The sequence below is a fragment of the Kryptolebias marmoratus genome, linkage group LG13 (genome assembly GCF_001649575.2).
Source record: "Kryptolebias marmoratus isolate JLee-2015 linkage group LG13, ASM164957v2, whole genome shotgun sequence".
NCBI classification, from domain to species: domain Eukaryota; kingdom Metazoa; phylum Chordata; class Actinopteri; order Cyprinodontiformes; family Rivulidae; genus Kryptolebias; species Kryptolebias marmoratus.
The window spans coordinates 18237798-18251587 of record NC_051442.1 but is presented as its reverse complement, the minus strand read 5'-3'; the positions used below and the strand labels follow the sequence as shown (position 1 = coordinate 18251587).

The following is a 13790-nucleotide window of genomic DNA, read 5'->3' as shown; positions in this document are numbered from 1 at the left end:
GATTAGCATAAGGAGCATAAATTAGGTTAGACACTGAGGCGGAGAATCTAACCCAGAAGGTTCGATGCTCCAGCGAAGATCTGATCCCCGCCTGCTGCTTAAGTACTGGCTGGTCTAATCAGTGGGAAACTGGAACACCTGTAGAAGAATGATTAGTGGCTCTGCCCACAAGGCGGAGCCAAACCCAGATCCTCACACCTATATACTTTGAAAAATTGGTAATATATTTGTGTAAAGAATATGTAATGGCAAACGTTCTTTCTTTCTTTTACAAGTTTGTAAAAGTGAATTCAGTAGACGTTAAAGGTGCAGTTGGTTTTACGTGGCTAAACGTCACTCACTGCCTTCCTCTTATGGTTTGATGGGGAGCCTCATACGGTGCACACACTCTTGTAACATCCTTATATGTGTATGTGCACACTGCAACAATCCCGTGAACAGTAATGCGATGTTCAGACGTGATGTTTTTCTGCAAACTTCGCGCCACCATCAGTCAGAAGCAGGTGGAGGCTCGGGAGAGCTCCGTGCCAAAATTGTACTAAATTACTCTGCACCATCTGATGTGAATAAACATTCCCAGCTGCTCCGCTCGGCATGCACACCGAGGTTGCTCTGGAACCGGGGGGGATACGAGCGAGGCGACATAACTCCACAGCTCCGGGCGGGTTTCACACGGGCAGCGTGTTCTCACGTTAACAGATCACAGCTAATGGTTGGCGGCAGAATACAACACTAAAATATTTGTTGCTCATCAAATTCACCCGATATCAGCAACAACACACCTTTTATTATAGTGTTAGTGTGTAGGCATCTCAGGCACTGAAATATATTATTACCTGTAATGATTACTTTCTTTTAGTTCCAGTAATTGCATGTTATTAAATTAGTATTAGTGGCTATATGAGTACTCCTACTATAGTTGCAGCAGAAGCTCAGTGCGATATATAATTATATCAGCAGGCTTATATTGACAGAATGAAATATCAGTTTCTGAGTTTTTAGGTGAATCTCATTCAAACGGGTCAACTCTCCATTCGTCACTTTTTGCGTCTCATAAATAAAACATGGTTCACTCGAAACTCTGTGCGTTGAAAGTTGTTCAAGAAAAAAAAAAAAGAAAATATTGCGCCTCCGGTGGCTGTCTCAGTAGGAAAGCGAGCGGGGGGGGGCGTACGCTCAGGCAACCACGACCCGGCGGTACAGTTTAGTGACGCACACGTAGGATGGGATTCTGTGAAACGTTTATGAGCAGTAAACGTCTTACCTGTTCAGGACGACCCCAGTTTGGAGAATCGACTGTAACACCACGTTGTGCTGTGACGGGACAACGTGTCTGCGGTATGGAGGTAGTTTAAAATACAAAAGCAGTTCCGTAGCTAACCTGCAACTCGTGCTCTTCAGGTGTTTCTTGCGGTGGTGGTGGTGGTGATGGAATTACATGCAATACCTCAAATTTAAGTAGACCTTTAAAGTCTAGACTCTGAGCTGAGTACACCGGGTTCACCCAGCTAACTCTTAAAGCTAAGACGGCTAAGCAACACATTTTAGAGGAAACTCTAAAAATAAGAGACAAATTTCCACAGGACAGCGATAAGGTATATATAGAGCAGAAGACTGAATTTATCCCTCTGGGTGACCGACATATTGCTGTGGTGGAGAAACTTATGTTGCCTTTTGGAGCTGTTGGAGTTATACCCTACATCCCAACACATAACTAACACGGCGCTACCTGAGCTGGACAAAAAAGGTCACCATCACCTGCCATCTTTTTGTCCTTGTTGATAAAAATAAGTTGAGGAACAACATGAACTCTCTTTACTGCAACGTAGAGCTACTGAGGTGTCAAGCAAATAATGGCACTGAGTTTTACTAACTTTCAAGTACTTGTGGTATGTGATCTGCGAGTTGGTGTGGTGAAAAATACAAAAATAATGCAGTTATCAGATTAAGACTCTGTATTGGTACGTGCTTCAGCTTGTATGACTCAGGTCGGTACATTGCTAGCTTATATTATAGCTTTTGAGGAAATTGCTCTAGAAATTTTGAGTAGTTTTAAGATGGTAGCAATCCACTGTGAGCTTGCCCAGACTTGAGTGGTCATTAGGAATGGGCAGTGATTTTTCCAATGTAGTTAAAATGGGCGAATTCGACAAATGATGCGACTGAAACAACTGTTTGTTGTTTTATCACCAGCACCTGGTAGAGACGCACCAACTTGTTTCCTAATGGTGTTTTCTCAGTCGGGTGGTTTTTCTGACACAACACTTACGGTCCATCTCCCCTCCCGAAATCAAAAGAAAGAAACAAAAGCAAACAAACAAACAAAGAAAATCAGCATCCCCAGCTTCTGTTTCCATTAATGTAGTTTATTTTGAAAGGACAGTGGAAGTGGACACTACGGTCCCAGGGGAGCTCAGCCAAATTACAATCACGTCTGTCCATGTTGACCCATGTTGACTGAACTGGTGAAAATGAAGGAGTGGAGAATTGGGGTGACTAACATTTTATCCCACACCAGTCCCAACCGTGTGGACACGTCATTGTTTTTAAGGTAACTGGCGAAATCGAGGCAGGGGTGGTGGACAGTGGGGCGTTAAACTAATTCCACAGAGACGTAGCTGAAATGTGACGGCATCAACCATTTCTAGGACTTTGAAAAGGGTTTCAAGTCTCAACTGAGTGAAATCACAGTTCATCTTTCAACACTGCTATGGCAAAACAAAAAATTTGGGGGGTTAATGTATTAATGAATTAATAATCACGAACTGTAAATAGAGCTCATTTTTAGCAATCACTTCCCTCAAAGAAAGTTATTGTGGATGGCAGATGGCATCAAGCCCTTGGATCTGTCCTCCAGACCATTTAGTGCGCGATACTGTAATTAGAGGGAGCGCACAATCTACATCCAGTGGTGATTCCAGGACCTTTACAAGCCTCCCGCGAGCTTGTAATTAAACCGCTTTGTTTAAAATGTTTGACTTTCCTTCGGGGTTGTATGCACTTTTTTTTTTTCTCCCCCCAGAACGGAAGTCTCCACTAACAAGTCTCAGATCAGTTTATTTGAATTTTGTGGCAATCAGGTTGGACTGTTTTCGCTTGTTTGAACCTGTCCCTTGTGCTGCTCAGCACACATGATCCTGTGATTGTGCTGCAGTCTAACCACTCACTGTGAACTGTGCTAGTGCTTGTTTTTCCTCCTTATACTTAGCCCAGTTTTTACTCCGTAAATGGGTGTTGTTGTTTTTTTTAACACGAGTTGTGATGATCAACCAGACCTACTTTTACATTTATTTTAAGCCCAAACTGACAGTCTCTCTGCTTTGCTCCCTGCAAACTCATTTTGTTACCCATTGATCTGACGCCGAGTGCTGGGTAGTATTTGATTTGTTGCTATTTTCAGTCAGCTACATATTCAGATTTCACCAGATGCGTTAGATTTCACCAGTTGTCCCAAATTCACATGAGCACACACAAACAGTAGGTCTTCAAAGATACAAGTCAATTCCAGCTACAGCTAGACTGCAGAGGATCCAAATCTTTAGCTGAACTGGCATTTCTTGGAGGAATGCATATCGCCCATCACCTTACATGCCACTCTTTTAAACAAATATCTCATATGATGCTGGCAGGTTGAGGATGTGTTGGATGATACTTGTAGCATGGGATAACATATATATAATAAAACACTGCAGATTGGATTACAACAGAAGCGTCCAATTTAAAAGAGATTTGTTAGCTACACTCACCGTTAGCCAGTCCTTTCGCTGAAACCAGGTCACAGGAAAACTTCGGTTTTGCCACTTTTCCCTTTGCTGGATTTGAATATCCTTTGGTCTGTCCGGCCCCCCAATCTCTTCACTTCCAGTTTTTCCTCCAAAGACATTTAGGAAAGTGTGTGAGAAATAAAATAATCCATCTCGTTTATGTTTATTTTGTTCGCCATCGTACTTACTCCTCCTTCGCCAGGGGTGCCCAACCTTGGTCCTCGAGGGCCACTATCCTGCATGTTTTACTTGTTTCTCTGCTCCAACACACCTGGTACAGTGGTTAAATGACCTCTTCATGTTCTGCAGAAGCCTGTTAATCACCCATTGATTCAAATCAGGTGTGTTGGAGCAGAGAAACAAGTAAAACATGCAGGATGGTGGCCCTCCAGGACCAGGTTTGGACACCCCTCGTTTACTCCAAACCACACCCACGTACACTCGCGCTTGAGGCACGTTATTGTATGTCCACCCTCACTGGCTAAAGCCTGAGGCCTTGGGCTGACCCTGGGCTAAATTAACTAACTAAATTAGCCCAAATGAGCAGCAAACCAAAGGGGCGGGACAAGACGGCTGTCAATCATTCGGTACCAAGAAAGATGAGGGGCTGAACGAGGCTGTGAAAAGTTAGTCCTTTGGAACTTTGGGGTTTTCTCCAGACCATTTGTGAAAAACATTGTTCTCTTTGAAATCTCCTTGAGCTCTTTTTTTTGGGTTCTGGTTGTTACTTTTAGCTACCCTTTTGCTTTTGCTACTCATTGGCTATTTTTAGCTATCGCTTTTGCTAAATTTAGGTTTTAGCTAGTCTTTCGGTAATTTTAGCTTGCAGCTAGATGTGTGCTTCTTTGAGCTTTAGCGACTCCCTTTCAGCTTCTGCAGCAAATCTCAAAAAAAGTCATTCACCTCTCCGGGTTCACACTGCATTTTTGGAGGAAAATGCACATTTTCCTGGTTGAAATCTGCACAGAACGTTGTGAAGAAGCAGAAAGAGCCTGCGAACTATCGAGAAGGAGGAGGTCGGGCCTGAACGCCTCATTTGATGTCGCTAAAGAAGTCGTTTTAAACATCAGTTAAAGACATCAGGCCCACTTAAAAAAAAAAGAGAGAGAAAAAAGTGTGGAGTAGTTTTCTCCACCTTGCCTGTGAAATGAGAGACTGAATCATCATTAGCAGACTAACAGCGTTCTGGGTCCTGAGAGCATTGAGGGCTTTGTTGAGCTAAGCTCTCGCCAGATTGTGTTTTCTTTCTTCCCCTTCCAGTGACTCTGCTCCTTCTCTTGTTCCTCGCTTTATTAAGCCAAGTGCTGTGATAGTACAATGATCTGCTGTGATGGATACATGAAAAGACTGTGTGGGCCTCAGAAGTATTGATTACATATCTAATTAAAGGCCCAGCATTGCTTCATGCCAGGGTTTTTAACTACCATCCTATTATGTTGAGAAAGGACGGAATTATAACAACCCGTGTAATATGTAGTGAAATATGTAGTGTATTATTCTCCTAAACTGTTAAAATTGACAGAGTTATAGCCAGCAATGTATTTTCTGGCTATAGTGGCCATCTTGGATCAAGCTGGCTCAATGGTGGGCGTACATTTAATGTTTATTTTCTGAAAGGTTTCATCGAAATCTGTCCCGTGGTTTATGAGTTATTTTGTTAACAGACAGCCACACAATCTCCCACGCACAGCCACAGGCAAAAAAAAAACAAAAAAAAAAAAACATTATCGCTCGCCAGTGAAGGGTGAAAGGCAGGGGTTGTTGATAAAAACAGAGCAACTTGAGTTACGTTTGACGTCACTTTTTCAGTAAGTTGTCAAAAATTTAGCTTTTATTTTTAATTTGAAGTACACAGAGATTTACATAAACATTTATTGTTTTGTTTTGTTTTTAAATGAACTGAATTTGATCAAGTAAACAGAAAGTACCTGTAATAGTTTGTTGTTTTTTTCTAAAAAACCTAAAAGTAAGCTCTTTCTTTTGCTTCTGTATTGTTTTTGTATTGTATGGATTTTGGCTCCCCCGTGCACGCATGCACAAAAAAATAAAAAAAAACTCCTGAAAGGCTGAAAGGCAGAGAGGATCCAGATCCAGACTGCTGAGTGTCTGACTGCAGTGCCTGCTCAGGTCTGAGGCTGCTGATCATCTCTGCTGGGACTGGAAGTTGCTGACCTACATCTGCTGACGGCTCCAAATCCCAAATCCTCACTGTGAGCCGTCCAAACTCATGCCTCCTCAAGTAGATGACTCTCTCCTGACTTGTTAACTGCCAGCGCATAAAAGCACATTTCCTTGCTGCTCGCGCTTTTGCCGGGGCGTCCAGCATCCGCGCCGCCCGGCTTCCGCTGCCTCTCCTGCGCGAGTACACCCGAGACGTTGTCTCGGAGAACAAAAGGACCGTGGACTGAATCTGTCGTCCTGTTTGTGATCACAGGAGAGACACGACCCTGCTGCAGCGAGAAGCTTCACATAGCAAACGATAGGCTCCCTCCGTGTCTTACTTTGGGTTTACATCTTTCACCTTTTCTTCCTTCTGGCGCTGGGGAAGGGATTTGATGTGCTATTTCATTTTAAATTCTGCTGCGGCCCCATATTCCAACCTGATGGCGATAGAATAAATGTACTTTTAATGAGAGCAAAGCTAATAAAAGGTAGGTAATTTGAAAGTTTTTCAGCCCAGTTGGCAAACTTTCATTATGACTATTGAAGGCACGTACAACCCAAAACAAGCCTCGGTAAAATATCCAGTCTCGAGCTTATAGTGGCAGGTTCATAAAAGGAACAAGCCAAGCAACTTCACGGGAAACCCTGCCTCCCAGAGCCGACCTCGGTCCTGAGGATAGAGTTTCCTCGCTACATGGTTTTAAGTAACACTTCAGTAACCTTGCTTTAACTCCGGATGTCTGCAGTTACCTGGAAATCAGCCTGAGCCCCAGAAAACCGTCAAGCAGAATCAGCCTAACATGAGCTAAAATGGCCAGGCCTGGTACCAGCTACAGTATTCAAGCTGCCCTGCACAAAAAGCCAATGTTTCCGTGTCAAATCTCCAACTGATGATATTAAATGTAAAATGTCTTTTTTTAGCTATAGTAGCCTGAGAACTACAGGATGTAAAGATATTAATTCAAAGTGTGCGTCGGGAGTTGGCTGGGTCCAAAAGTATTTTGAAGATCATCTCTCCCAAACCGTGATATTTCTGTGGTCTTATTAAGGGTGCCAATAAATAAGCACTGAAGCACCCTTGTTACTGTTCGATTGTTAATTTTTTTGTTTTCATTGCAAGTTTTGGTTTGACACTCCTTTTCAGTTTTGGAAAAAAAAAACATTATCCAAGAGCCAGCTTTGCATTGTGGGCAGTAAGTCGGACCTGTTCAGGGTGCGAGCCATACTTCGCCAGGGCTGCCTGTTGTCATCAATTTCTTTCATGACTTTTATAGACAGAATCTCTCCGCAGCCAGGGGGTAGAAGGGGTCTGGCCTCAGGATTCAATCTCTGCTATTTGCTGTGGTCCTCACTGGAGCGGTTTGCAGCTGAGTGTGAAGCGGCTGGGATGAAGATCAGCACATCCATCCAAATCTGAGGCCATGGCCCTCAGTCAGAAGAGGGTGCACTGCTCTCTCCAGGTTGGGAGTGAGGCGTCGCCTCAAGTGGAGAAGTTTAAGTATCTCAGGGCTTTGTTCTCGAGTGAGGGAAGAATGGAGCGTGAGATTGACAGACAGCAGCTTCTGAGGTATTGCAGACTCTGTACCAGTCCATTGTGGTGAAGAGGGAGCTGAGCTGCAAGGCAACACTCTCTGTTTACTAGTCTGTCTGCGTTCCTACCCTCATCTATGGTCATGAACTTTGGGTAATGATCAAAATAACGAGATCGCAGTTACAGTTGGTCAGAATGAGTTTTCTCTGCAGGGTAGCTGGGCTCCCCCTTAGAGATAAGGTGAGATGTTTGGTTATCTGGGAGGGACTCTGAGTAGAGCTGCTGCTCCTCCACGTCGAGAGGAGTCAGTTGAAGTGGTTCGGGCATCTGGTAAGGATGCCCACTAGAAGCCTCCCTAGAGAGGTGTTCCAGGAGTGTCCAACTGGGAGGAGACCCCAGAAAAGAAGCAGGACACCCTAGAGTCTCTCGGCTAGTCTGGGAACACCTTGGAATTCACCCAGGAGAGCTGGAAGAGGTGGCTGTGGAGCTGTGGAACATCATTAAAGGTTAAAATGAGTCACAGAAAGAGTTGGACTTTACATGACGGAACTGGTATTTTGATGTCGTCTACAGTTTGTACACCATCACAATTTAAGTTCTATGTTTTTTTTAAAATTATTATTATTAGTTTTAGCTTTACCACAGGATGCTCAACTTATGCCTGTATCTCACTGGGCCGCTGCTGTTGGCGGCACAAAATTTGGCATGGCAGTTGAGAAATCTAAATCCAGCAACCCAGCAACTTTTGAGCCACCTAAAGAAGCAAAAGCACTCTTCTTACACTCAAAATCTTTACATTACTCATGGAGTTTAAGTCTCAAAACATCTGTATTTTGTCAGATAATGTTATAACAATAGTAAGGACCAAATTACTGTTGGGCTTTATAGAAAAAAAAATGAATGAATGCTGGACTTTCAGACAGTAGTTGCATGGCTCCCTTCAAAATTCCTTCAAATATTTCCTAGTTGTATGTTTTACTCAAACTCCTGGCCACAAATCCTGGTTTCTAAATGACCTTTCCTCTTCATGTAATTAGATTGGATCTGGTCACAGTTCGTGTTATTAGTAGCCTTTAACAGACACTCGAGGAAACTGCAGAGCAGCGGAGCAGAACAGAATGCGTCTCCTGCAGCTCAACAAACCCATATCAGTTACACTTTTTTTTTTTGTCTGTAGTCTTCGTGGAGCCTTTCCCACCATTATGAACACACAAGCTGTACATGCACCTGCATTAATCTGGCAAAATCAGTTTCAGCAGAACATATTTTATTTTCCAATTACCTGCCAACAGAACTCCGCTCCAGCAACCGTGACCAATTTACCGACTCTGTATTCGAGCAATATATTTCCAGCGCAAACAACTTATTATCTTCTGCAGTGCTAATTCCAGGTATTGTGGAGGCTTGTGCACATTTGCTTACTGCAGCAATGTGAGGAACCTTAACTCTGCTTGTGGCACCCGTATTTGAAAATCTGCCTAAAACGGGTCGCGTTGGTTAGAGGGTTAAACTCCACGTGGCGACACTAAACACAGATGTGTGTGCGCGCACGTCAACCTTTCTCTGACAGGGTTGCGTTCGCTTCTGACAGATGCTGAACTGAAAAGAAATGTTTCGATTTTGTTTACACTGGAGGGCTGTAAGTTAATGAACACAAACCAGCTGGTGTCAACAACAGAAATCGAATTACTAAAATTTGCAACACTGGTAGATATCTCAGCTAAATGCAGAGGGCCCCTGCGTCTGTAATTTGTTGCAGAAGGACATTTTCATGGGCTGCTGGGTAATATTTGTGATGTTAATAAACTTTTATATGCGTATTGTTTTTTTGTTTTTTTTTATAAACCTGCCTGTCGTGAATAACGTACATTCACAAAATGTGAGGCAAAGCAGTCGAACTCCTACGAATATTTAGGGCCTAGCATTACTTGTAGGAATGCTGAAACTAAGATGGTTTTATGTTGAGGAATGACAGAGGGACAGCTGCTTTGATCAAACTTTCAAAATAACGTTTTGTACGATCCTTTAGTAATCATACTATGTTTTGTGAATGACTCTCAGCTACTACCGCAACAAAGTTTACCTCAGTATCTGTAAAATTGACTGAGTTATAGCCAGTTTTGTGTTGGCTAAGGTCAGTTAGCTGTGGCGGCCATCTTGAATAGGAATGACTCCAAACATGAATGTGTTGCAGATGTCCATCCAGTGATTACCTTTTGAGAGTTTCATTAAAATCTGTCCAGTGGCTCCTGAGATATTTTACTAACAGACAAATAGAGTTGACACCAAAAGGTAATGCCAGTTTTAAATAAAGATCCTGCATAATGCGTTAGCGCTCAGAGTATATCTTGGTGATGACTCTCAGCCACTGCCACACCAACTGAATCGCCTCTGTTTGATGTGTTTGCTAAGATAGCTTAGCTGTGGCGGTCATCTTGAATTAAGTTGATGCTTAAAGTTAATCAGCTGTAATTGTCCACCAAACAATTAGTTTCTGAAAGTTCATTAAAAAAATTAGATATTTTGCCAACAGATAAATGCCCTCAACATGCTGAAGCAAGCTCTTTTTCCTTAACTTTAGCCATTGTTTGTTTCAAAACGCCGTCTAACTGCCTCATTTGATGAAACCCTGTTTTTGTTTTTTTCTATTTCTCAGAATAACAACCACCGCTGCCTGCATGATGGACTTACGGAGGTACCCTCTCGATGAGCAGAACTGCACCCTGGAAATTGAAAGCTGTAAGTCTTCCCGCTTACATCCACCCTCAGAATTACATGGCATGATTACTCTAAAGATGGTTCATCGCTGCCTTAAAACGATTCAGCTGTATCGCGTCTAGAAATCACACGAACGGCAAGCGAGGATTCGTCTTTGTTGGTGTGGGATCAATTGGAGAAAGAATTCTTGACATGTTTGATGTTTTACATCTGGAGATGAAGTTGCTTTGAGAAATGGGCAACAAAAAAAAAGTGAGAAATGCAATAATTACATCCACCTTCTGCTGACAGGAGCTAACCTTGGATCCATCACTGTTGAAAGTCCCATAATAAAATTATTGCAAGCAACCTCAATCTCTATAAGTCATTTAGCGTCTGAATAAATAGTTTGTCAGATCGACCCTCAGTGCCTGTCAGGAACGGTGGAGATGGAGGCGAACCCAGAACGCAGACTCATATTTGAAAAGAAACTAATTTATTAAACTAAGGACAAAAATGAAAACAAAAGCTGTCGAGGCAGCAAACTAATAAGATAGAAACTAAAACAAAAACCAACCAAAACAGGAGCAAACACAGGAGCATAAACAGGAACGGGCAGGACAGAAACTAACAACAACAGACAAACCTTAGACAATGGACCAGCGAGGTATGGAGAGAAATGACTGGGTTTTAAAGACTGGGGATAACGAGGTGAGTGGGAAACAGGTGGACTGATTGCTGAGTAGGGACAGGTGAAGATGGGCGTGTCTGACAGAGAAGTGAATGACTGGGGGAGAGTGAACATGAACATGAACATGAACATGAGACAAAAACGAAAAGTACAACCAAACAAAACAAAAACCAAAGAACTAAAATCAAAATAAAACAAAAACAAAACCTAGAAAAAAAGCCAAATCACCACAATTACAAAGATGCTTCACTTCTAGTTCTGAAGCAAAAATTCAGAGCTCAGATATAATGGGAGTTGATGAGATTTTAGATGTTGGCAGTCTGCACTATGGGAGGATTTAAGTGTAGGGCCTATAAAGGTCAGAGACACACTGGGTGAAAGGAGACAAAAATGCCTATATTTTGGTGCATAAACTATGTAAGAAGTATAAAGTTTGGGTGAGTTAGAAGAGTTTGCAAATATTTAGAGAAGTTTAACCCTGCTGTGGCCTTCGGGTCAAATTAACCCAAAGTTACAAGGGTTTTTCTACCTGTCTCCATCTCTCTCTCTTTTGAGGATTTCAGAAGGGTTAAACGTCTCACCTTATCCCTGATCAAGCTGCATGTTTTGTTTGTTGTTGTTTTTTAAACACAGTGGGAAGAGCAGCAAAATCATGACAAAAACCAAAGAACGGTGAAATGCTAAGAGGGTGCTCTAATGGGTATGTATTGGCATCTCTAATTATACTGTGCATAGAAGGGGTTGAGGAACTCGATGTCCCTCATGTTTCTAACTTGAAGAACATCAAGTTAGAAAATATGAATCATTATTTGACTGAACAGCACACTGTGGACTCTATGAAACATTTCCAACATAACCTTATGATGCTTATATACTGTTAGGACTGGGATGAGCATTGGCATGCAGAATCACGTTTCCAAAGCTCTCGGCATGCCTCAGATCTTCCCATTCTCCCACGTACATGTATGTTGAAAACTGCAGCGGTCAGACCCTCACAGCTTTCATCAAAGCCTGGGCCTGCAGCTCCCTGAAAGCATGCCCAGGGCTACGCTGGCTCGAGAAATCCCTTCTCAGCCCCCGCAGACATAAAAATAAAAAATAAAATCAATCCCTGTAGGCGCTTGGGAAGAAAGAGACTACACATTACGTTTCATACGGATGTTTCATGTTGTGTATGCCTCCTCACATCTGCAGGATGAAGGATTTCAGAACCACATTATTAAAAATCAGACAGGAGGGCTTAAGGAAAAACTGATGACTTGCAAAAACATAAGAAATCAGTCTAATTACTAAGTTCCAAATCACTTTGCAGCACTCCATTTCATACTTGTGGCACAAAGCAAGTTCACAAACAGAAAACCTGAACAATGAACTACAAAATAGTATATTCAGGGTTTCCCACAGAAAAGAGGCTAAGCCTGGTGGTAGGTGGCGCCGGCTGATTGTCAGCCGACCGTGATTTAGTAAAAAAAAAAAAAAGTTAAAAATGACAGGAAAATTGAAAATATGGTTATTTATTATGTGATATTGTAAGATATTTGTGTCATATATTTACACAACTACAGTTTTATGAAAAAGTCACTTTTGTAATACTTTTTTTAAACAAAAATACAATTTAAGTAAATACAAATATCAGGTTTAACCAAAATGTCAAAAAGAGCAGCTGGAGGACAGACAGACACTGGAGACTGAGATAAAAAGTAATTAGTTTTATTACCAGGGCTTGGGTGGGTATTGCTCCAGGTGTGGAAAGGAAAGCCAGAGGTGAGTAAGTTGGTCGCAAACAGGCAGGTAGCGATTAGCAGGAGGATAAGGAATCAGTTTCTTACTGGTAAGAGCTGGGAATGCAGCGGTGAAGTGTGGGTAGACGTTCAGAGGGTGAGTATTTACATGTGAAGGTTGTCACGTGCTCTCTGCGTTTCAGCGGTGGATATTTACAAGTGAAGATAGTTGCAGGCACTCGAGAGTTCGGTGGCGAATATTTACAGGTGGAGGCAGACAGGCAACAACGTAGATCAGGTCGGATGAGTGGCTTACGAGAGAATCCCTCAGGCAACAACTCCGGGACACAGAAACTCTGGGAGTACACAGAAGACAAAGGCATTTAGAAAAACTCAAGTAATAAATAATAGAGGTGGCCAAGAAGCTTTACCAAAGGCAAGCGATGCTCCAGCACCGATCTGACCTTCACTGCAGCCTTAAATACCCAGAAAGGTGATGGTCTAGATCTGCTGCAGCAGAAGATGATTAGGNGAGGGCTCGGCAGAGGGCGCAGGGAGCTCAGAGGGCTCGGCAGACAGGTCTGGAGGCAGGGCCGAAAGCTCTGTAGTCGGGTCAGGAGACGGAACTGAGGACTTCGCCAGAGGAACTGAGGACTTCGCCGGAGGAACTGAGGACTTCGCCGGAGGCAGCGGAGCTGGTCTGCAGGCCAAGCGGGTTCCCAAGAACGGCGATGCCTTTTCCTCCTCCTCCACCAGAACAGGCGACGGAAGAACTCCACAGTCAGCCATTACCTTCCTCCTTTGGCGACCCCGTCGCCGAGAGACCGGGAGCTCAGGAGATACGGAAACCACCGGGGACACGGGAGACACAGTCACTGAAAAGGGCGTGGTGGCGTCTGGCCGACCCACCGGAGAGGCAGAGGTGACGTCCGTCCGATCCACCGATGAGGCTGACGGTGGCAGAGCAGGATTCTTTGCCAGCGCCTGAACTGGATTCTTCGCCGGTGGCTGAGCTGAATTCTTCCTCGACGGCGTAGAAAGTCTTAGAGCCAAGTGAGTTCCCCAGAACTGCGACGCCCTCTTCTCCTCCTCCACCAGCATAGGTGACGGAAGAACCTCACATTCCGTGAGCACCGACCTCTTTCGGCGACCCCGTCGCCGGGAGACCGAGAGTCCAAGTGGGACAGCAGCCACCGGAGACACAGGAAGAGTGGCTGCAACCG

General features: G+C 43.5%; 1 protein-coding gene across 2 annotated transcripts in view; it reads left to right on the top strand.

Moving 5' to 3' along the window:
* Positions 1-13790, top strand: part of gabrb4 (gamma-aminobutyric acid type A receptor subunit beta4) — a 73252-nt gene that overhangs the window by 43100 nt on the left and 16362 nt on the right. For both annotated transcript variants that reach the window (XM_017412659.3, XM_017412660.3), the window contains exon 4: positions 10115-10197. In XM_017412659.3, coding sequence (XP_017268148.1) covers positions 10115-10197 — 83 coding nt within the window. The remainder of the gene's footprint in view (positions 1-10114; positions 10198-13790) is intronic.